The sequence below is a fragment of the Etheostoma cragini genome, chromosome 19 (assembly GCF_013103735.1).
Source record: "Etheostoma cragini isolate CJK2018 chromosome 19, CSU_Ecrag_1.0, whole genome shotgun sequence".
NCBI lineage: Eukaryota > Metazoa > Chordata > Actinopteri > Perciformes > Percidae > Etheostoma > Etheostoma cragini.
In genome coordinates this window covers 7,855,270-7,871,396 of record NC_048425.1, presented here as the reverse complement: position 1 = coordinate 7,871,396, position 16,127 = coordinate 7,855,270, and the positions used below count along the sequence as shown (strand labels likewise).

Sequence of the window (16,127 nt, the reverse complement as noted above, 5' to 3'; positions counted from 1 at the left end):
ACCAATCCGGGGAAGAAGAAGCTACACAACGCCCACAATGGTTGACTGACAAGAGCTCCCTGGGGTTGTGCCGCTATCAGGGACCAGTACCAAAAATAGACCCACGAATAAGGATTTTGAATTGTACTGATGTATGTCGTTGAGAATGATGAAATGTACTGACCACAGCAGTGGCTACAGGCTTGTGGTTCTCCATGAGGGCCTCCTTGTTCTCCTTGGCCCACTCGAACAGAGTATACATCATTGCAGTGCCCAGGTTAGCCTCCACCTGCTCCTCCAGCTTCATAAGAATCAGCTGCTTTGTCTCCGCAGAGCTGGTATTACATAATTGTAAAGGAAAGAATCAACATGAGCATCACATAAAGTGTGTGTACAGCTAAAACACAGCTTTTAGTATTTCTTAAAATTGCAGTTAATCCTGACGGACTGTAACAATTTTCAAACAGAAATGGATCATGTTGGAATCATTTGAATGAAAAAATACATACTCACAAAACAATTCACAGTACATTTACTAAAAATTGACAACATTCACATGCAGTATTGAAACAGCTATATCTGTTAATCGTTCTATACAGTTAAGAACCCTGCAAAGGCAAAAGGGTTTCCAGAATTTGATGTCATATTCTAATCTGCCATCAGTTATCAATGTAAACTAATGCATATTAATAATAATAATAATTCAGCACTGTGCTCGCAACTTACAATCTGTTGTTGAAAAAGGCATCAAGGGACATTTGTGGGGCCGTCTCAGGGTACGTCTCAGGCCATGTGACGTCCAGCATGAATGCTTTGCTGTCATCAATGTCTCCTATCTGTTGTATAACATTACAATAGAAGGTAAAAGAAGGTACTGCTTCAGAACAAATCCTAATAGCTTGTTAAAAGGTCATGAAGTACGGGTGAAAAGCATATTGAGTGCCTTGCTTTAACTTGATGTACTGTATATTCAGTTAAACCATGTGGTTGGGGAGGCACAGGTTATGTTTTTTTTAAGCAGAATTGGACAGTACAAGGTGTTGGGAGACAGTACTCACCCTAAACTGAAAGGAAACTAAACTGATTTCCTTGAAACACTCATCCCCCTCATAGATAGAGCGAAGAGCCTCCAACTCCATCTGTGGTGGAGGAAGAGAGGAAGAGACAGGAGGTTAGACAGATTTAAGGAGTTCCTTACATCAGCAGCAGCTAATCCCGATAGCTTCCGCGCACCAAACACCATTTACAAATGTAGTCATTTGCACTTGGCATGGGTATGCAGGGTAGGACGAGTGAATACCTTTTTACAAGATAATGATAACCTTTTTCTTTTTGAATCGGCACATCATCCAGACATTAATGGACTCTTTAAATTACACATTTTATCTGCTAAAGCCACTTGTTTACAACTTATCACTTTAATGCTACGTTTTATGATGGCAGAGGGCTACTGTGAAACAGCGATATTTAATTGGTAAATGTGCTGTTTAACCGCTAACATATAGCTACACCGGATGGGATAAAGTAAGTTTTGTATTCAGAAAAGCTCTTGACTTGAGGTTTATGTGGCACGCATTCCTTCCTTGAGTTATAACACACTTAATTTGTCACTCTTTCAAATGGAGTTTTGCGTGACACTTACTCAGGCATGAACGACGCTTTATCAGGGCTCAAAAGCTAGAAAGACAATTGACACTCTGTCCTGAGTTTCTTGCCCATTTAATGAGAGCTGACCCGTCTAATGGTTTTGCAAGGTAACGAGCAGAAAAGTGTTAACTAAGCTCGCTACCCTACACTATTATGCTAGCAGTCACGCTAGTGTCAAGTTGTTAGCCGCTAACAGAAGCTAGCCTACTACTGCATCACCATTCATTCATTCATACCTCTTGATCCTCGTTAGCTGTCATGGTATTCCTTCTGTTTGGGTCCGCTATACTCTCTGTGTAGAGTTTATAAATCCCAGAGTTAACAACCCATTTCTCCTATTAAAACTTTACTAAAATAATAATGTAACAACTTCCTCAGCTGGTACAACTAACCAGTGACACCAGTTCTTCTTCTTCTTTGGTTTAAAGCAGACTAGACGCTGCAATGGCGTATTGTAGCCCTCTACTGGTTGGCACCAACATTGTCTTTACTCATTCATATTTCATTTTAAAGTCTAATACTGCGTAGAAACTCCATCCAGCTTCTCCAAAGCTGTTTCCTTTGTTGCGAAAATGTCTTGCATTAGATAAAGATGTGTTTTGCACTATTCAGTGTGGAGGAAGCAATGATAATTTCCACTGTTACATAAATTCCAGGATTTTGCATCAAGGAAGGCCAAAAAGGTCAGGTTTAAGTTTTAGTTTGTGTTATCTGTTCTTAATTCAATAGTGTAATAATTAGATTCTCTTTGGTGTGTTTTCACATTTGTGTGATGAAGGAGTTGTGCTATTGAGAATATTTATTCTATATTTTAGTTGAATATTATTCTTAACATTTTATACTATTGTTTCTTTCTGCTCTTGTTACATTTTTTATATATCTGTAACATATACGTTATTTAACTATTGCAATTACAACAGGAAACACACATTTTAGGTGCACAATCTCCACCTCCAACATTGCCAAAAGAGAGTGAACATGATTCTGCATAAAAATGAGGTTATCAGGGGCGCTCTCAAAGGGGGTCTCGCCCAGGGTGTAATTCAATGGTAATCCGCCACTGGTCTGGACACCAGTGTTGGGGTCTAGACAACCTAAAACGAGACCGAGTCCTTACCAAGACCAGAGTGTATCGAGACCGAGACAAGACCAAGACTTTGAGGGGTTAAGACTGAGTCAAGACCAGACCAGTGTTTTTTTTTTTATTTAGTGATATCTCTGCAGTTGTGGGCTTGGCCGGTTTAAAAAAAAAATCTCAAGTCCTCTTTATCCAATACCGAGACCTTCAAAAAGTGGTCGTAAGGTAACGGTCTTAAAACCAAGACCGATCTTGAGTAATACCAGACTGCTGCACGCAATGACACAATCACATGTACAGAATAGTGCAATACAGTAAAATGGCCATGGCATTATCAGTATTAGCTAATGAAGAAAACAGTGTTAGAAAAAAGTGAACAAACAACAGTAGCTCAGTGTGTGGGCTGGAGGGTCACTGGTTCAAGTCTCTTTACGGACCAAGTACAGAATGAGGATTGGCAGCTGAACAGGTGCCAGGGTGCCCATCCATGGCCAGACATCTCATTAATGCATGTGCCTGTATGTATACCTTCTGCAATGAAAACGTTTAATGTTCCCAAGAAGAATTAGGTAAAGTATATATTATTATCTATTATAACAAACAATCTCTATATCTATCATTCTGATGATTTAATCTTAGAAAACCCACATATCACTATAGGGGTAACAAGATATATTATGTATTATACATGTATTTGTCAGTGACTCAATGTTTAAGCTCCAAAGATAAAGATTTTAGGATCCTGAATAAATTAAATAAAAATTCAATAATCCCACACCCTGAATTGGGGTTACAGTCTTGCCAGCAATGATTTTGACCTGTTTGTATTATTATTATTTGTTTTATTAGGTCATAAACTTCAGGCACCCCTTGTGTTCAGCAAAAAGAATAGCTACACTATGTGAACATGTGTCTTGGAAATTTTTCTCCAAAGTCTTGGCAACTGGGGAAAACTAAAACAAACACTGTAACTAACACAGATATAAAACTAAGATTTGTTTCCCAGAAAACGTCCAGATGCTTTCACCCGAAATGTGCTCTCCAAAGCATTTTATTTATCTGCCAGTGATTCCCAACCGGGGGTATGTGAAACCCAGCTGTTGCCATGGGGTTAGGTGGAAAGGTTGTGGAGCACCTCAACTGATTTGAAAAATAAAAAAACATATCAGTTGTAACACTGGTTAATTCCGTGATGAGACACAGACCTTTAAAGACCGGACTCATGTACTACAACACTGTAAGGGATATCAGGCCAAAAACGAAGGACATCCGGCGGATCTTCCAGCGGATCTTCCAGCGGCACAGGAGCAGTCCTGTAAACGAATCATCATTGATTTAGACTAGAAGACCCCTGACTGCTGTTTGGTGCTGGGCAGGTAGTGTACAGTGGGTTTATTATGGCATATTTCAGCCGAAAACAGCTGCCTACTGCTATTGCTGCTGCTAGAAATTACATGCATGCGAGTGGTAATTGTGGGCCAGGACACCCAAACAATAAACTAAAAAAAGGTTAAAAAGCTCCATAGAACAGGAGGGAAAAGCAACATTGGTGATAATTCTCTGTGGGTTTGTGACTACCAATGACATCTTTCACAGGGCAAATAGTTATTTGATCCAGTGTTAAAATAGAAATATTTTAGGGTGCAGCTTTAATTTGTAACATGTTTTACATTATGTTTAACCATCCATGTATTGAAGTGAAAGCTCCTTACCATCGTTCTGCTTTGGGCAAACAATGCTGAGCTATATGTTCATGTATGCAGTGTTTGGGTAATCTTTTCTGATGTTGCAGCCGCAGTTTCAATTGTTGTGACTCTTGCAAGTAGCAGAAAAGCAGAGTCAGTCACTGATGCTACCTCCCTCAGTCGAGATCGATTGGTTTGGTCAGAGCAATTCAAGCTCAGCAAGCATGAGTGCCTCTCTTTGCTCCTCAATATTACCATTTGCATGAGAGAAGATATGGAGCCAGCTCTTATGTCAATTTCCATCCGTTTGAATTCACTGGAAGGGGTAATTGAAGAGAAAGCCGGTTCTTTTTTTCCTGAAGTAAATAGTGAGATAGAATAACTTTGGTCCTCCATGCTCTCCATATTAATGTGTTTGTACTGCCAATAGCAATGGAAGCGCAGGGCTTACTATATGTTGATTTCAATAGTAAGATCTGTCCTCTACACACACGCAAACACACGCATGCACGCACATACATATAGACACACACACACACACACACACACACACACACACACACACACACACACACACACACACACACACACACACACACACACAATGTCAATATGTTTGTGTTGTACTAACATACGTCTTTACAATATAGAAATTGTGTAAACTTTGGAGCACATTAATTAATTAACGTTGCTTAATTAAATTATTAATTAATGACTCATTACTTTATTTTGAACAAAATACAAAAAAAGGGAGGATGATCCAACAAACCCCCCTTTTCCCGATGGTGGGAAATGGGAAATGGACTGAATATACACAGCAAATAGGGTCTTTCTACCTTACTGAACAAAGCGCCTTGCTATTGGCCTCTCACTCAGACATTCTCACACACACACACACACAGACACACACACAGACAGACACACACACACACACACACACAAACAGATGCACCATTGGTGGCAGAGCTGCCATGGGAACAACTTGACTTGGGGTTCAGTGTCCTCAGGAATATATTTTAGTGTACTGTTGAGCTGGGAAATAAAGTGTACTTTGGCCGTTCAGTGGTGCTTGGTTTTGGCTCAATTTGGTCACAAACTCTCTCATTTCACCGACAAACAGTATTCATTTACTTCAACACATAGGAGGTACTGAGCGAATTCAGCGCAACATTTTAAGGCATTAAGGGCAGATCTGGGATGTGGAATCACACAAGACTTTTTTTAAATTAGCACGCGCACATTTGTTGCACATAAAATAGTCAAAAAGAAATTAAATATGGTCTAAATTACAGTCAAAAAATATATAAAAAATCATCAATAATGAGGTGTTTTTATCTTCTTAGAGTGCGGTCCTCCGATACACAGTGAGCCCCCGCCACAAATACCGAGTATGAAATGCAATTATTGTACAGCAGGAGTAGAATACAAGGCTGTTATCATCCCTTCACTTTTCTTAATTAACTTATCCACTCAGCAAAGGATTTCTGGCCTATAGGGCACACTCTAAATTGGCTAAGGGAGGCATGCTTCGTCTTGAGATGTGATAATCCAAATAAACATCTCTCTTAACAGTGTACCTCAGAATAACTCTTTGTTTTTGTGCTGTGCAGTGAGGGAAGAGTGAGTAGGAGAGCTTTGTTCTTTAGTTTTAGCAGAGGAGGGGTACACTCTAGGCAGACTTTCTGCCGTTTGGGGATCCAGCTGAGCCCTGATTGATCAAACTGGGCCTGTGTTATGAGAAGTGTGTCACGCTCCCCAGACAGATCTGCTAATACCATTAGTAGAGAGGAAGAAAACGTTTGACTCACACACAGGATGTCACTGGCACATTTGATTCCTCTTCAGAGGTAACAAAGCAAATACACATAACACTAAGAAACCATATGGCTTGTATAAATAAGTCATTTGGTGGGGAGAGAGGGTTTTCTCCAGGCTACATTCATCATGCAGCTTTGTGTTAGTGGTTAAACTACAAACCCTGTGATGGTGGCTACGGCTCACAGCCAACGTTAGGATGTGTTCTTCCTGCTGGCAACAACAGCTGGGAAACTGTCTACCCCGAATCATAGGTGTAAACGCGGCCTGAAGCATTTATTAATGCTTCAAGTCTATTTTTTCAATAATGCATGCCCATGCCACAGGGACTTTTTGGGCATTGAGGAGCTGCTGTGTTTATTCATGGAAAAACTGTAACCCACACTGTACATGTACTGCCACTAGACTAACTCTGCCAACACCTCCCTGCCCTACTGCTCAAGGCTTTAAAATTCACAGACAAGAATGGACATTGATCGTTTTCTAAATCCCTTTACTATGGGAAACAACGACCTTTGAGGCAGTGAGCAACAGGCTGAAAATTGCAAGTTTTGAAGAAATCATTCAATGGATAGATGGATAGATAGATAGATAGATAGATATATATATATAGATAGATAGATAGATAGATAGATAGATAGATAGATAGATAGATAGATAGATGGATACTTTATTCATCACGAGGGAAATTTTAGAATAAGGCAGGTCCGCTTGGTTCTTTTACTAAATGTTTGTAAAGAGTTAAAATGAACAGCATTTGCCATCTAACTGGAACATTTCAGGACCAATTGACAAATTGCTGTCAACAAAGTACAAACGGCAATACACTGGTAAGAGCAAATGAGGTTTAACCATGTATCTAACAAATTTTGATAACCCAGGCTACTTTAATGTGTAAACAGTTAACTTAATTTCTATTATATTGTATGTGGCATGTTCTTTTAGGTTGTAAAAGTTCCTTCCTGAGAATGTTTTGTGGAGCCACCATCGCTGCGTCCAGACTTCAAGATGATAGTAATCGGTCAACAGAAAAGCAAACAACAAGAGCATTTTTTTTCTGCTCTTCTGGCCCGGTTACGGGTCATTTTTAATCCTCTCTCACCTCTGTGCAACCGACCGCCAGGTGAATCAGATGTGACTCGACATTCTGTGTGTCTTTGATATTAACCGGGGCTGTCAAATGATTCTGTTTTGGTTACACTTTACTTGAAGTTTTCTACATAACAGTGACATGACACTGTCATGAATGTGTCATAAAACATTACAAACAAGTCTATCTATCTATCTTTTTTAGTATGTGTCACTCGGTTTTGTCATGACAAGTTTTGTTAGGATTATGGTTAAGGTTGGGGTTCATGCTTTATGACTGTGTCATGACAGTGTCATGTTGTTTTTATTTAGAAAACTTCAAGTAAGGTTTTACCTCTTAATTCCTTCTTAATCACAATTAATCGCTGAATTTCTATAGTTAATCACAATTAATGGCATGTTTTATCAAAGGATTAAAATTCTATTATTTTGCATTCCAGAACTGTGTTTAAGTTCATATTAACAATGGAAAGCGATTCTTACTAGTGTATCTTGATTGGGAATCAAATTAATGCAAAGAAAGTTACTTCATGAACTTGACTTTGAGATTTGTATTTGTTCATTAGTTATTTATTTAGTATAAGAATTGTGTTGATGCTTTATTCCTCCAACATGCCTGCAGCAGTAGGAGATGTTACGAGGAAGTATGGCAGCTTGATGATAAGGCAAAGGGTCAAAATAAAAATAATAAATTAATAAATGGCAGCATGCAATTAATACGATTGAAGAAAATTAATGCATTTTGCTCGGCTCGGTTAATGCTTATAGCCCTAATATTTACACATTTGAAACTTCTCATCATGTTCCTGTGGGTTATATTTGCTTCATAATTATCTGCAGCCAGCCACTAAAAACCACCAAGAGGGACCAAGAGTGAAAGGAAATGCACCTGAAGAGGGAAGAGATAATGGAACAGCACTTTTGACAAATGGCAAATGGTTAACTACGTGATTAGAGCATCTGCTCTGCTCAAGAGCACTTAAGCAAAACACTGTGGTCTAGATTTCAGCCTGACTGAGTTTCAAGGGTAGTCCGGTGATTTTTCTGCACAAATTTGTTTTATATAGAAGATTGAGGATGGCACTCTTGTGTCCTTCACACCTCATGACTTACATCCAATCCCAATGTCCACTGCCAGTGCAAGAAGGTGAAGAAGGTGATATACAATAAGTACCAAGAGGAAGAATGAGGGTGTAAGAGGATGTGAGGGTCAGGGTTGGGGGTGGGTCAACATCTGGGACTGAAAAGTTCCTTAAACCTGCATCCTAATTTCCTGCATTCCATGGGTTGCAAAGAGAAACCGGTTTCTATAGAAAAAAATAGTAAATTGAGAGAAAAATAGATCAAAACAAAAATATACCTTTACACCTAAAATATGCCTCTCACATGATTCATCTCCTCAGTAAACATTTATCTTAAACGTTTATGGTCTCAATGGCTAGTTTCAGGTCTTCACCAATACAGCATGCTGTTCATTTTGTAAATTATGGTCCCATTTATTTTTAAATAGACAATAAAGCAGGGGACGATAACACATGCCAACCCGTTACCAGGAAAGAGGCTCGGCAATGTCATGCACGCTCATGTGTGCATTAAAATAGACCTAAACCTAATTTTGGTTGTTGTTAATGTTTTTGTCTCAAAATGTTTTCCCTCTCACTGTGTTTTCACTTTAGCAAAGTTAATTAGGACAATTTGGTCACCTCAAAATTTCTTCTTCAGTGTTTAGTAACACTTTGCTAACCAAAAGCAAGCTAGCTATGGCTAGCCTTAACTGGTAAGTTTAGGGAATGTCTGCATAAAAAAATCTATATAAATATGCTGTACATACACCAAGGTTATTGGTGTTGTTTTGTTTACTATTTTTCTTAGTTTTCTGTTGCTCTGCTCTGTTTTGTCCCTGCTGTGTTTTCTTTTTTCCTCACTCCCCCTCCTGCTGAAGCCAGCTGATCACACACACCTAAGTCTCATCTACAATCACCTGCTCCCACCGCTCACACCTGCCCGCCATCTTCAATCAACCACAGTATATCTACCCCGGCTCTTCATCCACTCGTTGCTCGATTGTTGCTCCGGTAACCCTGTTGAAACTCTTACAAGTCCTTGACTGTGCGCTAGCCTGTGTGTTTGATGTGTTCCTTACATCTTTGTTTTTTTCCCCCCGCAGACTTCCGGTCAGCTGGCTTCTTCTCTGAGTCCCCCTCCCACGGCACCCTGCTACAACTTGTCTGTGTCGCCAATCCCAGCTCCAGTGTCTCTTCCTCGGCTACTTGCTCCTAGCTTTCCCCAAGAAACCACACCCTCGAGACTCCCTAAGCTCCCCTGTCTCTGTGTTCCTGTCCCTGGCGTCTTCTTCCCCTCTCACTCCAAACAATTAACCCATTTGCATTTTTGAGACTTGCGTATGAGTCCTCCTGTTATTCTTGTCATGATTGGCCCTTGAAAAACAAGTAAATCTTACCTTCTACCCTCTCTGATGCCTTCCTTGACACAGTCCCTGAGTAGCATGGATAGTTTGAACGTGTCTGTGTCTAAGCTTTTGACATTTCCGTGTAACAAGTGGTGGGGACAATATCCCCCAAACAGAGCTGAGCAACAAAAACAAAAAAGCAAGCTATTTGTGCCACGGCTCAGTGAATGGGAAACATTGTCCACTGCCCCACTGGCTGGATAAAGAGTCACTGAAGGGGTCGTGTGGCAGAGGAGACGTTTTTCCAGATGAGGTGAAATAAATCCTCCTTATCCAGCACCCCCTCCTGCCAGCTAAGTCTAAATCCTTGCCATAATTCCAAAGTCAAAGAGAGTGAGCATGACACCAGCGTGCTGCTGTGGCAAGGGGGATGGATAGACAATGACTCTGGGCTCCATCCTGGCCTGCCAGCATGCTCTGAGTGCCACACATCCACTCATTATAGAGTAAGCAGCTCGCCAGCACATGATCTGAGTCTTCTGGAAGAAACCGATAGCTTTTCTGAACTAGACAAAGCTGTGGATGTTATTTTGTGCAGGTCTAGATATGGCAAAGCAGAGGGCAATACAGACAGTAAGCTGATCAGGGAGCTGAAACTGTTCAGATTGTTTGATTTTGCACAAGGCAGAGAGATGCAGTGGGGAGAAAGGGGGGGAAAAACACCACTGAGAGAAAGAAAGATAAAATTGGAGTTGCACAAAATGTTTGTATTCAGTGTAGCGTAAAGCTCTGTGTTTGTATTAATATTGAATAGGTCTTCTGACTCTAATGGTAACTCAGGCAAAGAAAATGGAGAGGTAGTCTGCATCACAGTTCCCAAACCTTCCACATACTGCACAACCCAAGCTCATAAACAGCCCAAACATGTAAAAACATATGTAAGGTCATATAACATTACAAAACAACACAGAAGAAATTAGTCTGGAGCCCCAAAGTCTTAAAAATAATTATTATTTGATCAAAGCTTTATCTTTGTAACGTTAATCTAGTCGGTGATTGTTTTTTCAACAAGCCATCTTATTTGCACAAGCTATTATGTTGTTGCCATTGGGTTGTAATTTAAAAGACTTTCAATTGTCATGGTTACAGGTTGTCAATTGTGATTGGTCTGTTGGTCAGGTACGGTGTTGTATGTAGGTGATAGCAGTGTTACCTTACAGCCATTATAGCTTAATGACTTAAAGCTATAGTATGCAACTATTTTTTTGAACTGTTACATTCAAGCCATTGCCAAATGACTTGATACAAAGCTAATTAGGCCTGTCAGCTACATAGAATGCTCTCTGCACAGGTGTACAAAATGGCGACATTCACAGGGCAAAGCTTGAATGATGCGTTTTTACGTCATTGCTAAGAAAGGAAACAGCAACTTTCAGCTTTGGAGATAAAGAGAACACAATTACAAGATAATTATCTCTTCTGAACAGTCCATCGTGTCTGTTAATCCTCGGTGTCCGCCTTGATTTGATGGGTTAAACGCTACTAGCGACTGTGAGGAGGAGGGGTGGGGGTGGTGCGCCATCATGTGGACGTGCCAACAGTGTTTTTGTCATTAATTAGAATTCCTCATAGGGGCGACCGAAACTACGCACTATATCTTTAAAGTCATTATTTACGTGTCAGACCTGCCCTGTTTGGTCATGTATCATGATGTAGCTGCTATCTTGGGCCAATGGCTTGAGTTGAGCTCATTGATCCATGATCTGTAAGGAGACCATAACAAGGACAGCAGAGGTGCACATTAAAACATCAGTCAACATAACACAATGTGCTTTCTTTAATTTGGTGGAAGCTGTCGGTAAACGATCCGTCCTGCCAGCACAATCCGTTCTGCGCATGTTCACTATGTTCGCCCATGAGCAGATGATATCATGATGAACGCGGATCTACGGCACTGCACGATCTGTTCCCATAGACAGTTAAAGAAAGTCTGTTCGCCTCCACTGGAAAAGTTAATATTAGTTTAGCTAGAAGCTAATTCGGCTAACAACTAGCTGAGATAGCTTGTAAAATACCCTCAAAAGTTAAAATAACCGTTTGATTATATAACAGCTGTTACGTCAGTTCTACTTTACTTGTGTTCATTTAAAATACAATCACTTATTACTTGTCTTTATTATTACTGTAAAGTCTTAATTAAGCTGTAGCCTGCTTTTCCCACTGTTTAGTTTGAGTAGCGTTATTTTAGGCTGAATCAAGCTGTCAGCTAGCGGTTAGCCAAAACAACAGTTAGCTAAACTAACATAGTTAGCTTTCCGGTGGAGGCTAACAGCAGACCGCCGCTGTGGAACAGATCGTGCAGTGCCGTAAATCCTTGTACATTTTGATTATCAACTGCGCGTGCGCAAACATATCGCACTTGCGCAGAACGGATTGTGCAGAAAGGATGGATCGTGAACGAACATTTGGTCAATAAATAACTAAACGGATCCTATCTGCTCGATTGTCTGTGTTTGGGTCCATTCCTTGTTGCATCGCACTCCCTACCTTGATAGCAATCACAACATTCAATGGGACTGTTGGAAGTGAGCACACGGCAACCACACTGAAAATGGAAACCGCAAGCGGTGCCCTGCAATGCATTATTCATTCTGTCTCATTGTCATGACGTTATGCAAATGGATAAGCAATAATTCATACACATTACAACAAAGGGAGGCCGCCACTCAAAATGTGCAATCTCGCCCGTTAAACCAGACAACACAGCTTCCAACAGATGATAGGCTCTCCAGCACTCAAAGATTTTCACAGTTAGATTTAAGAGAGAGCTCCTGCTGCTTCTGTGTCTCAAGCTAGAAATTAAGAGATCCAAGAGGCAATTTGTTTTTCATGTTGGGTTTGATTGTTGTTTGGAAAATAGTGTTTTCAGCCATTCCTCTACTACATCTGTGAAGTGCTACAACCCTCGTTGCAAGATACAATTTGTGAGCAGAGATTTGGTTTCTGTACAGGCATGATGGTACAAAAACCTCTGTGGCAACAAGACTGGGGAATGCAGTTCAAACAAGCAACTTCCCCTAATATGGCAAGTGTTAGTTTAGTTTTAGTATGTATGTGCTGTGTACATTTACCAAAAGGCAATGGTCAGGAACAGGCTACACATCAAAATACAGGAAGAGGTAACAAGAAAGTAGGAACAGGTACAGAAAGCCAGATGCAAATGGTTTTGGGCAACATGAGAGAAGGGCTGGAATAAATAATGGGGGGGGGGTGACTGGGGAATGAGCAGTCTGGATCAACAAGAACATTTCCAGGCTAAAGACCGACGTTTGCTGGATGTCAGGTTTTTTGCCCCTCACCTTCCGCGTTCTGTGTGTTACACAACATCAACCTTCGAGCTAGCAGACTATAAGCTGAAGCTAAGATCTACAAAGAATGGGTTTACTGCATTCACTCTCTAATTGGGACGTTTTGAGACCAATTGGTGGGATTACACACATCAATACACTGGAATAAGCAAATTATGTTTAACCATGTATCCAGCTAATTTAAATAGCTCATTGTGTAAATAATTAACTTCATTATTTTGTATTTGGCGTTTTTTTGTGGGGTGCAAGTGTTCCACTAAAACAAGTTGCTTCCCAGGTTTTGGGCAACATGAGAGATGAGATGGGCTGGAAGAGCCACCGTTGCTGCGCCTGGAGCTTAGCACCACCCTGAACGATTGTGATTAGTTTGAAGAAATGCAAACAACCCACAGCGTTGTTTTCTCCTATCCTGGAATGTACACTAATGTGTGGTGTAGCCAGACCTTACTCACAGCGCTGTGGTCTGGAATGCGATACTAGGATATAAGTACAGGTGAGCAGGTGGATGTAGGAGTCAGGTGACTAGGACCAGTGGATAAACCCAAGGGCATCTCCTGGATGGATTGATAATGGCAAGTCTTGAGAATTTCTTGGTACTGCGTTGGCCTGGGGGCAGTGAGAAGTGTCTGGAGAAAGGGAAACGGCCAGAGGGATGTCCATTACCAACAGAATCAGAAAGAGATTTATGGCCAGGTGAGTATCACTAGGAATTTTCCCTAGTTGATGGTGCATACATAAAAACAATACTACAAAAGAAATTAACAATCAATAGAGAAACAAATAATACATACATACATGTAACTATTTAACACGAAAAAACAAACAGAGGCTGTATGGCAGTGAAGGATGTACAGAAATGTAGAGTGATGTGCAAAAGTTCAGGATGTATAGGTTGTGAAGAGGACATGATGTAGGTTTAAAGTTCAATGCCAGGGTTAGTTAACATTAAACTAACATGAAGTTTTTCTGCATCTTCTGAATTCTGATGGAGTTTACAAGGAAACTTGAAAGCAACATTAATTCAATCCATGCTTTGTTTTCTCAAGCACCTAATGCCCTCAAGTTAATCACAATGTTATTACCGGATGTTAGCAAATGTTGACTTCAAAATAAAAGTCTGACATGTTGTCTCGGGAGAGAACATTGTGATGTGAACAAGTCAGTTAACATTTTCAAGTATGCCAACACAGTGATTTTATTAAGATTAGTCATAGCTATTAAGTAGACAATAATCAATGTTAATGTTGCAGTTGTTAGGTTTCTTTTCCACTTGAACTCACAAATGAGCCACATTTGCACATAATAATAACATTACATGATCACACACATTTGAAGGACTCTAATAAGTATCTAGGAATACGAATGTAACTGGCTGTGATTCGATGTGCATTCAAAAGCTCAGCACTTTTGGGAATTGTGTGTAGTAAAATGAAATGGAAAATTATTTTTCTTACTAATATTTTACACTGCAGCTTTGCTGAGAGAAAATTTTGGGAAAGTCTCCAATACTTGGCAACAGAAATGCAGGCATCTACTATTTAACGTAGATTTAAAATCATGTTTTGGTCATGTTTTTATTTACACTTAATTTTACTAACATAATCTATACCCACGTTTTCCCACTTGACAGGAAAATAGGTAAAAACAGTTAATATGTGGAAAATGGGTGCAAATTTAATATGTAGCCTACAGTAGGAAAACTTTGAGTTCAAAAGTAGGCAAAGGCTGGAAAAGTACACTTTTTATTCAGGAACACAGTGAATCTTTGCGTACACAGAACTAACATTGAGCTTGATATTCAGCATATTAACTTGTTCTTTTTGTCCTTTTAATGTGTATTCTAACCTCGTTGCAAAGCCGAACAATGTGAACTCCTGTTTCCTGGCTCTTTTTCAAATTTTAAACTAATCAGCCTGATAACCTGCAGCTGCCCCACCTGCTGCCTTAGCTACGCCTGCCACAGCTGCAGGTCCTCAGCCAATTAAACCATGGGGCTCATTCAGAGCACTTTCAGCAGGAGTCACAACAGGTAACAAGTGCGTTACCACACAATGTAAAATGTACTGAATTGCCACCATTTTACACATGAGTATCCCAGTTGAGTAGGCTTATACATATTTCAGTGCATAGGCATACAATCAGCTGTGTTTCCATGTTTGATTGGGCTACATTTTGAAAAGTTGCATTTGAAATCTATTCATAGAATTGTGATATTGAAAAATACCGTGTTGTGCATCAAATGCTATTTAGACTCGTGCTTTTTAAATAGTGAATGGATGCCTATCTTGAGAGTGTGTGTAGAGTGCAGTCACCCTGCTTTGTATGATGTCAGCCAATGAGAACTGTCTCTGTGCAAGCATTTCTTGGTAACTTTTGAGGTAAAACCGCAGACTAACCGACTTATGACTTCGTTAAATGAGCATTCTAAATTAATGAATGTTAGCCCATATGATCCCCTAATTGTTAAAATGGTCATTTGCTGTTTTTAGTTTAGTACGGTTTTATTTTGATGGTTCAAACAGGAAGTGCCATGGTTTACCTTGCCATTTTTGACAGTTGACTCACGGAGCAGACAGGCTGAGGGAGGCAGAGTTGAACACGGCGAGGAAAGGGAGGACGGTCGGCGGCACCGAGGGTCACAGGGATGTACAGTAAACACAGGCAGAAAAATGCCCAAATATCACCGGCAAAATGTGGACGTTTGCTCGTTTTTCTTTATTTTCTGTTGCTGAACGGCACACTGGACAGAGCCAGCGGAAAGACCGGAGAACAAGGTACCCAAAAAAGAGCGGACATGCTGTAAAACTTCTTTTAGCATCTAGCCTAGTTACCAGTTGCGCGTTGAGACATTGAAGCACAATAGATAAACACGTATGCAATGTTTGAAATGTGGTAACATTAAGGGTTTTAATTATAGCAGTATATGATAGCACTGAAACTTTACTTTACGAGTTATTAGCCGTTATATAAATCTCGGGGCAGCGCACGCCAAATTCCATGAACAAATCTGGCAATTGAATGCCCCTAAGGCAAAGGCACAAATGATATACCAGATC

At 40.2% G+C, this 16,127-nt stretch overlaps 2 protein-coding genes and 1 long non-coding RNA gene across 5 annotated transcripts in view; 2 read left to right on the top strand and 1 right to left on the bottom strand.

Annotated features, from left to right (window-relative positions):
• The window catches only part of rwdd (RWD domain containing 4), a 4,288-nt gene extending 2,225 nt beyond the window's left edge, over positions 1-2,063 (bottom strand). For both annotated transcript variants that reach the window (XR_004654577.1, XM_034856898.1), the window contains exons 1-4: positions 1,863-2,063; positions 1,038-1,118; positions 706-815; positions 164-314 (exon numbers count right to left, since the gene is read on the bottom strand). Coding sequence is in view for 1 of the 2 variants with exons in the window: in XM_034856898.1 (XP_034712789.1) it covers positions 164-314; positions 706-815; positions 1,038-1,118; positions 1,863-1,886 (366 nt within the window). In the remaining variant the exon portion in view is untranslated. The remainder of the gene's footprint in view (positions 1-163; positions 315-705; positions 816-1,037; positions 1,119-1,862) is intronic.
• Positions 1-15,374, top strand: part of LOC117934905 — a 16,210-nt gene extending 836 nt beyond the window's left edge. The window contains exons 2-3 of the long non-coding RNA XR_004654606.1: positions 7,550-7,555; positions 15,362-15,374. This is a non-coding gene — a long non-coding RNA (uncharacterized LOC117934905). The remainder of the gene's footprint in view (positions 1-7,549; positions 7,556-15,361) is intronic.
• A 246-nt stretch (positions 15,375-15,620) lies between these two features.
• The window catches only part of adam19a (ADAM metallopeptidase domain 19a), a 145,333-nt gene continuing 144,826 nt past the window's right edge, over positions 15,621-16,127 (top strand). For both annotated transcript variants that reach the window (XM_034856711.1, XM_034856712.1), the window contains exon 1: positions 15,621-15,845. In XM_034856711.1, coding sequence (XP_034712602.1) covers positions 15,716-15,845 — 130 coding nt within the window. In that variant the 5' untranslated portion in view covers positions 15,621-15,715. The remainder of the gene's footprint in view (positions 15,846-16,127) is intronic.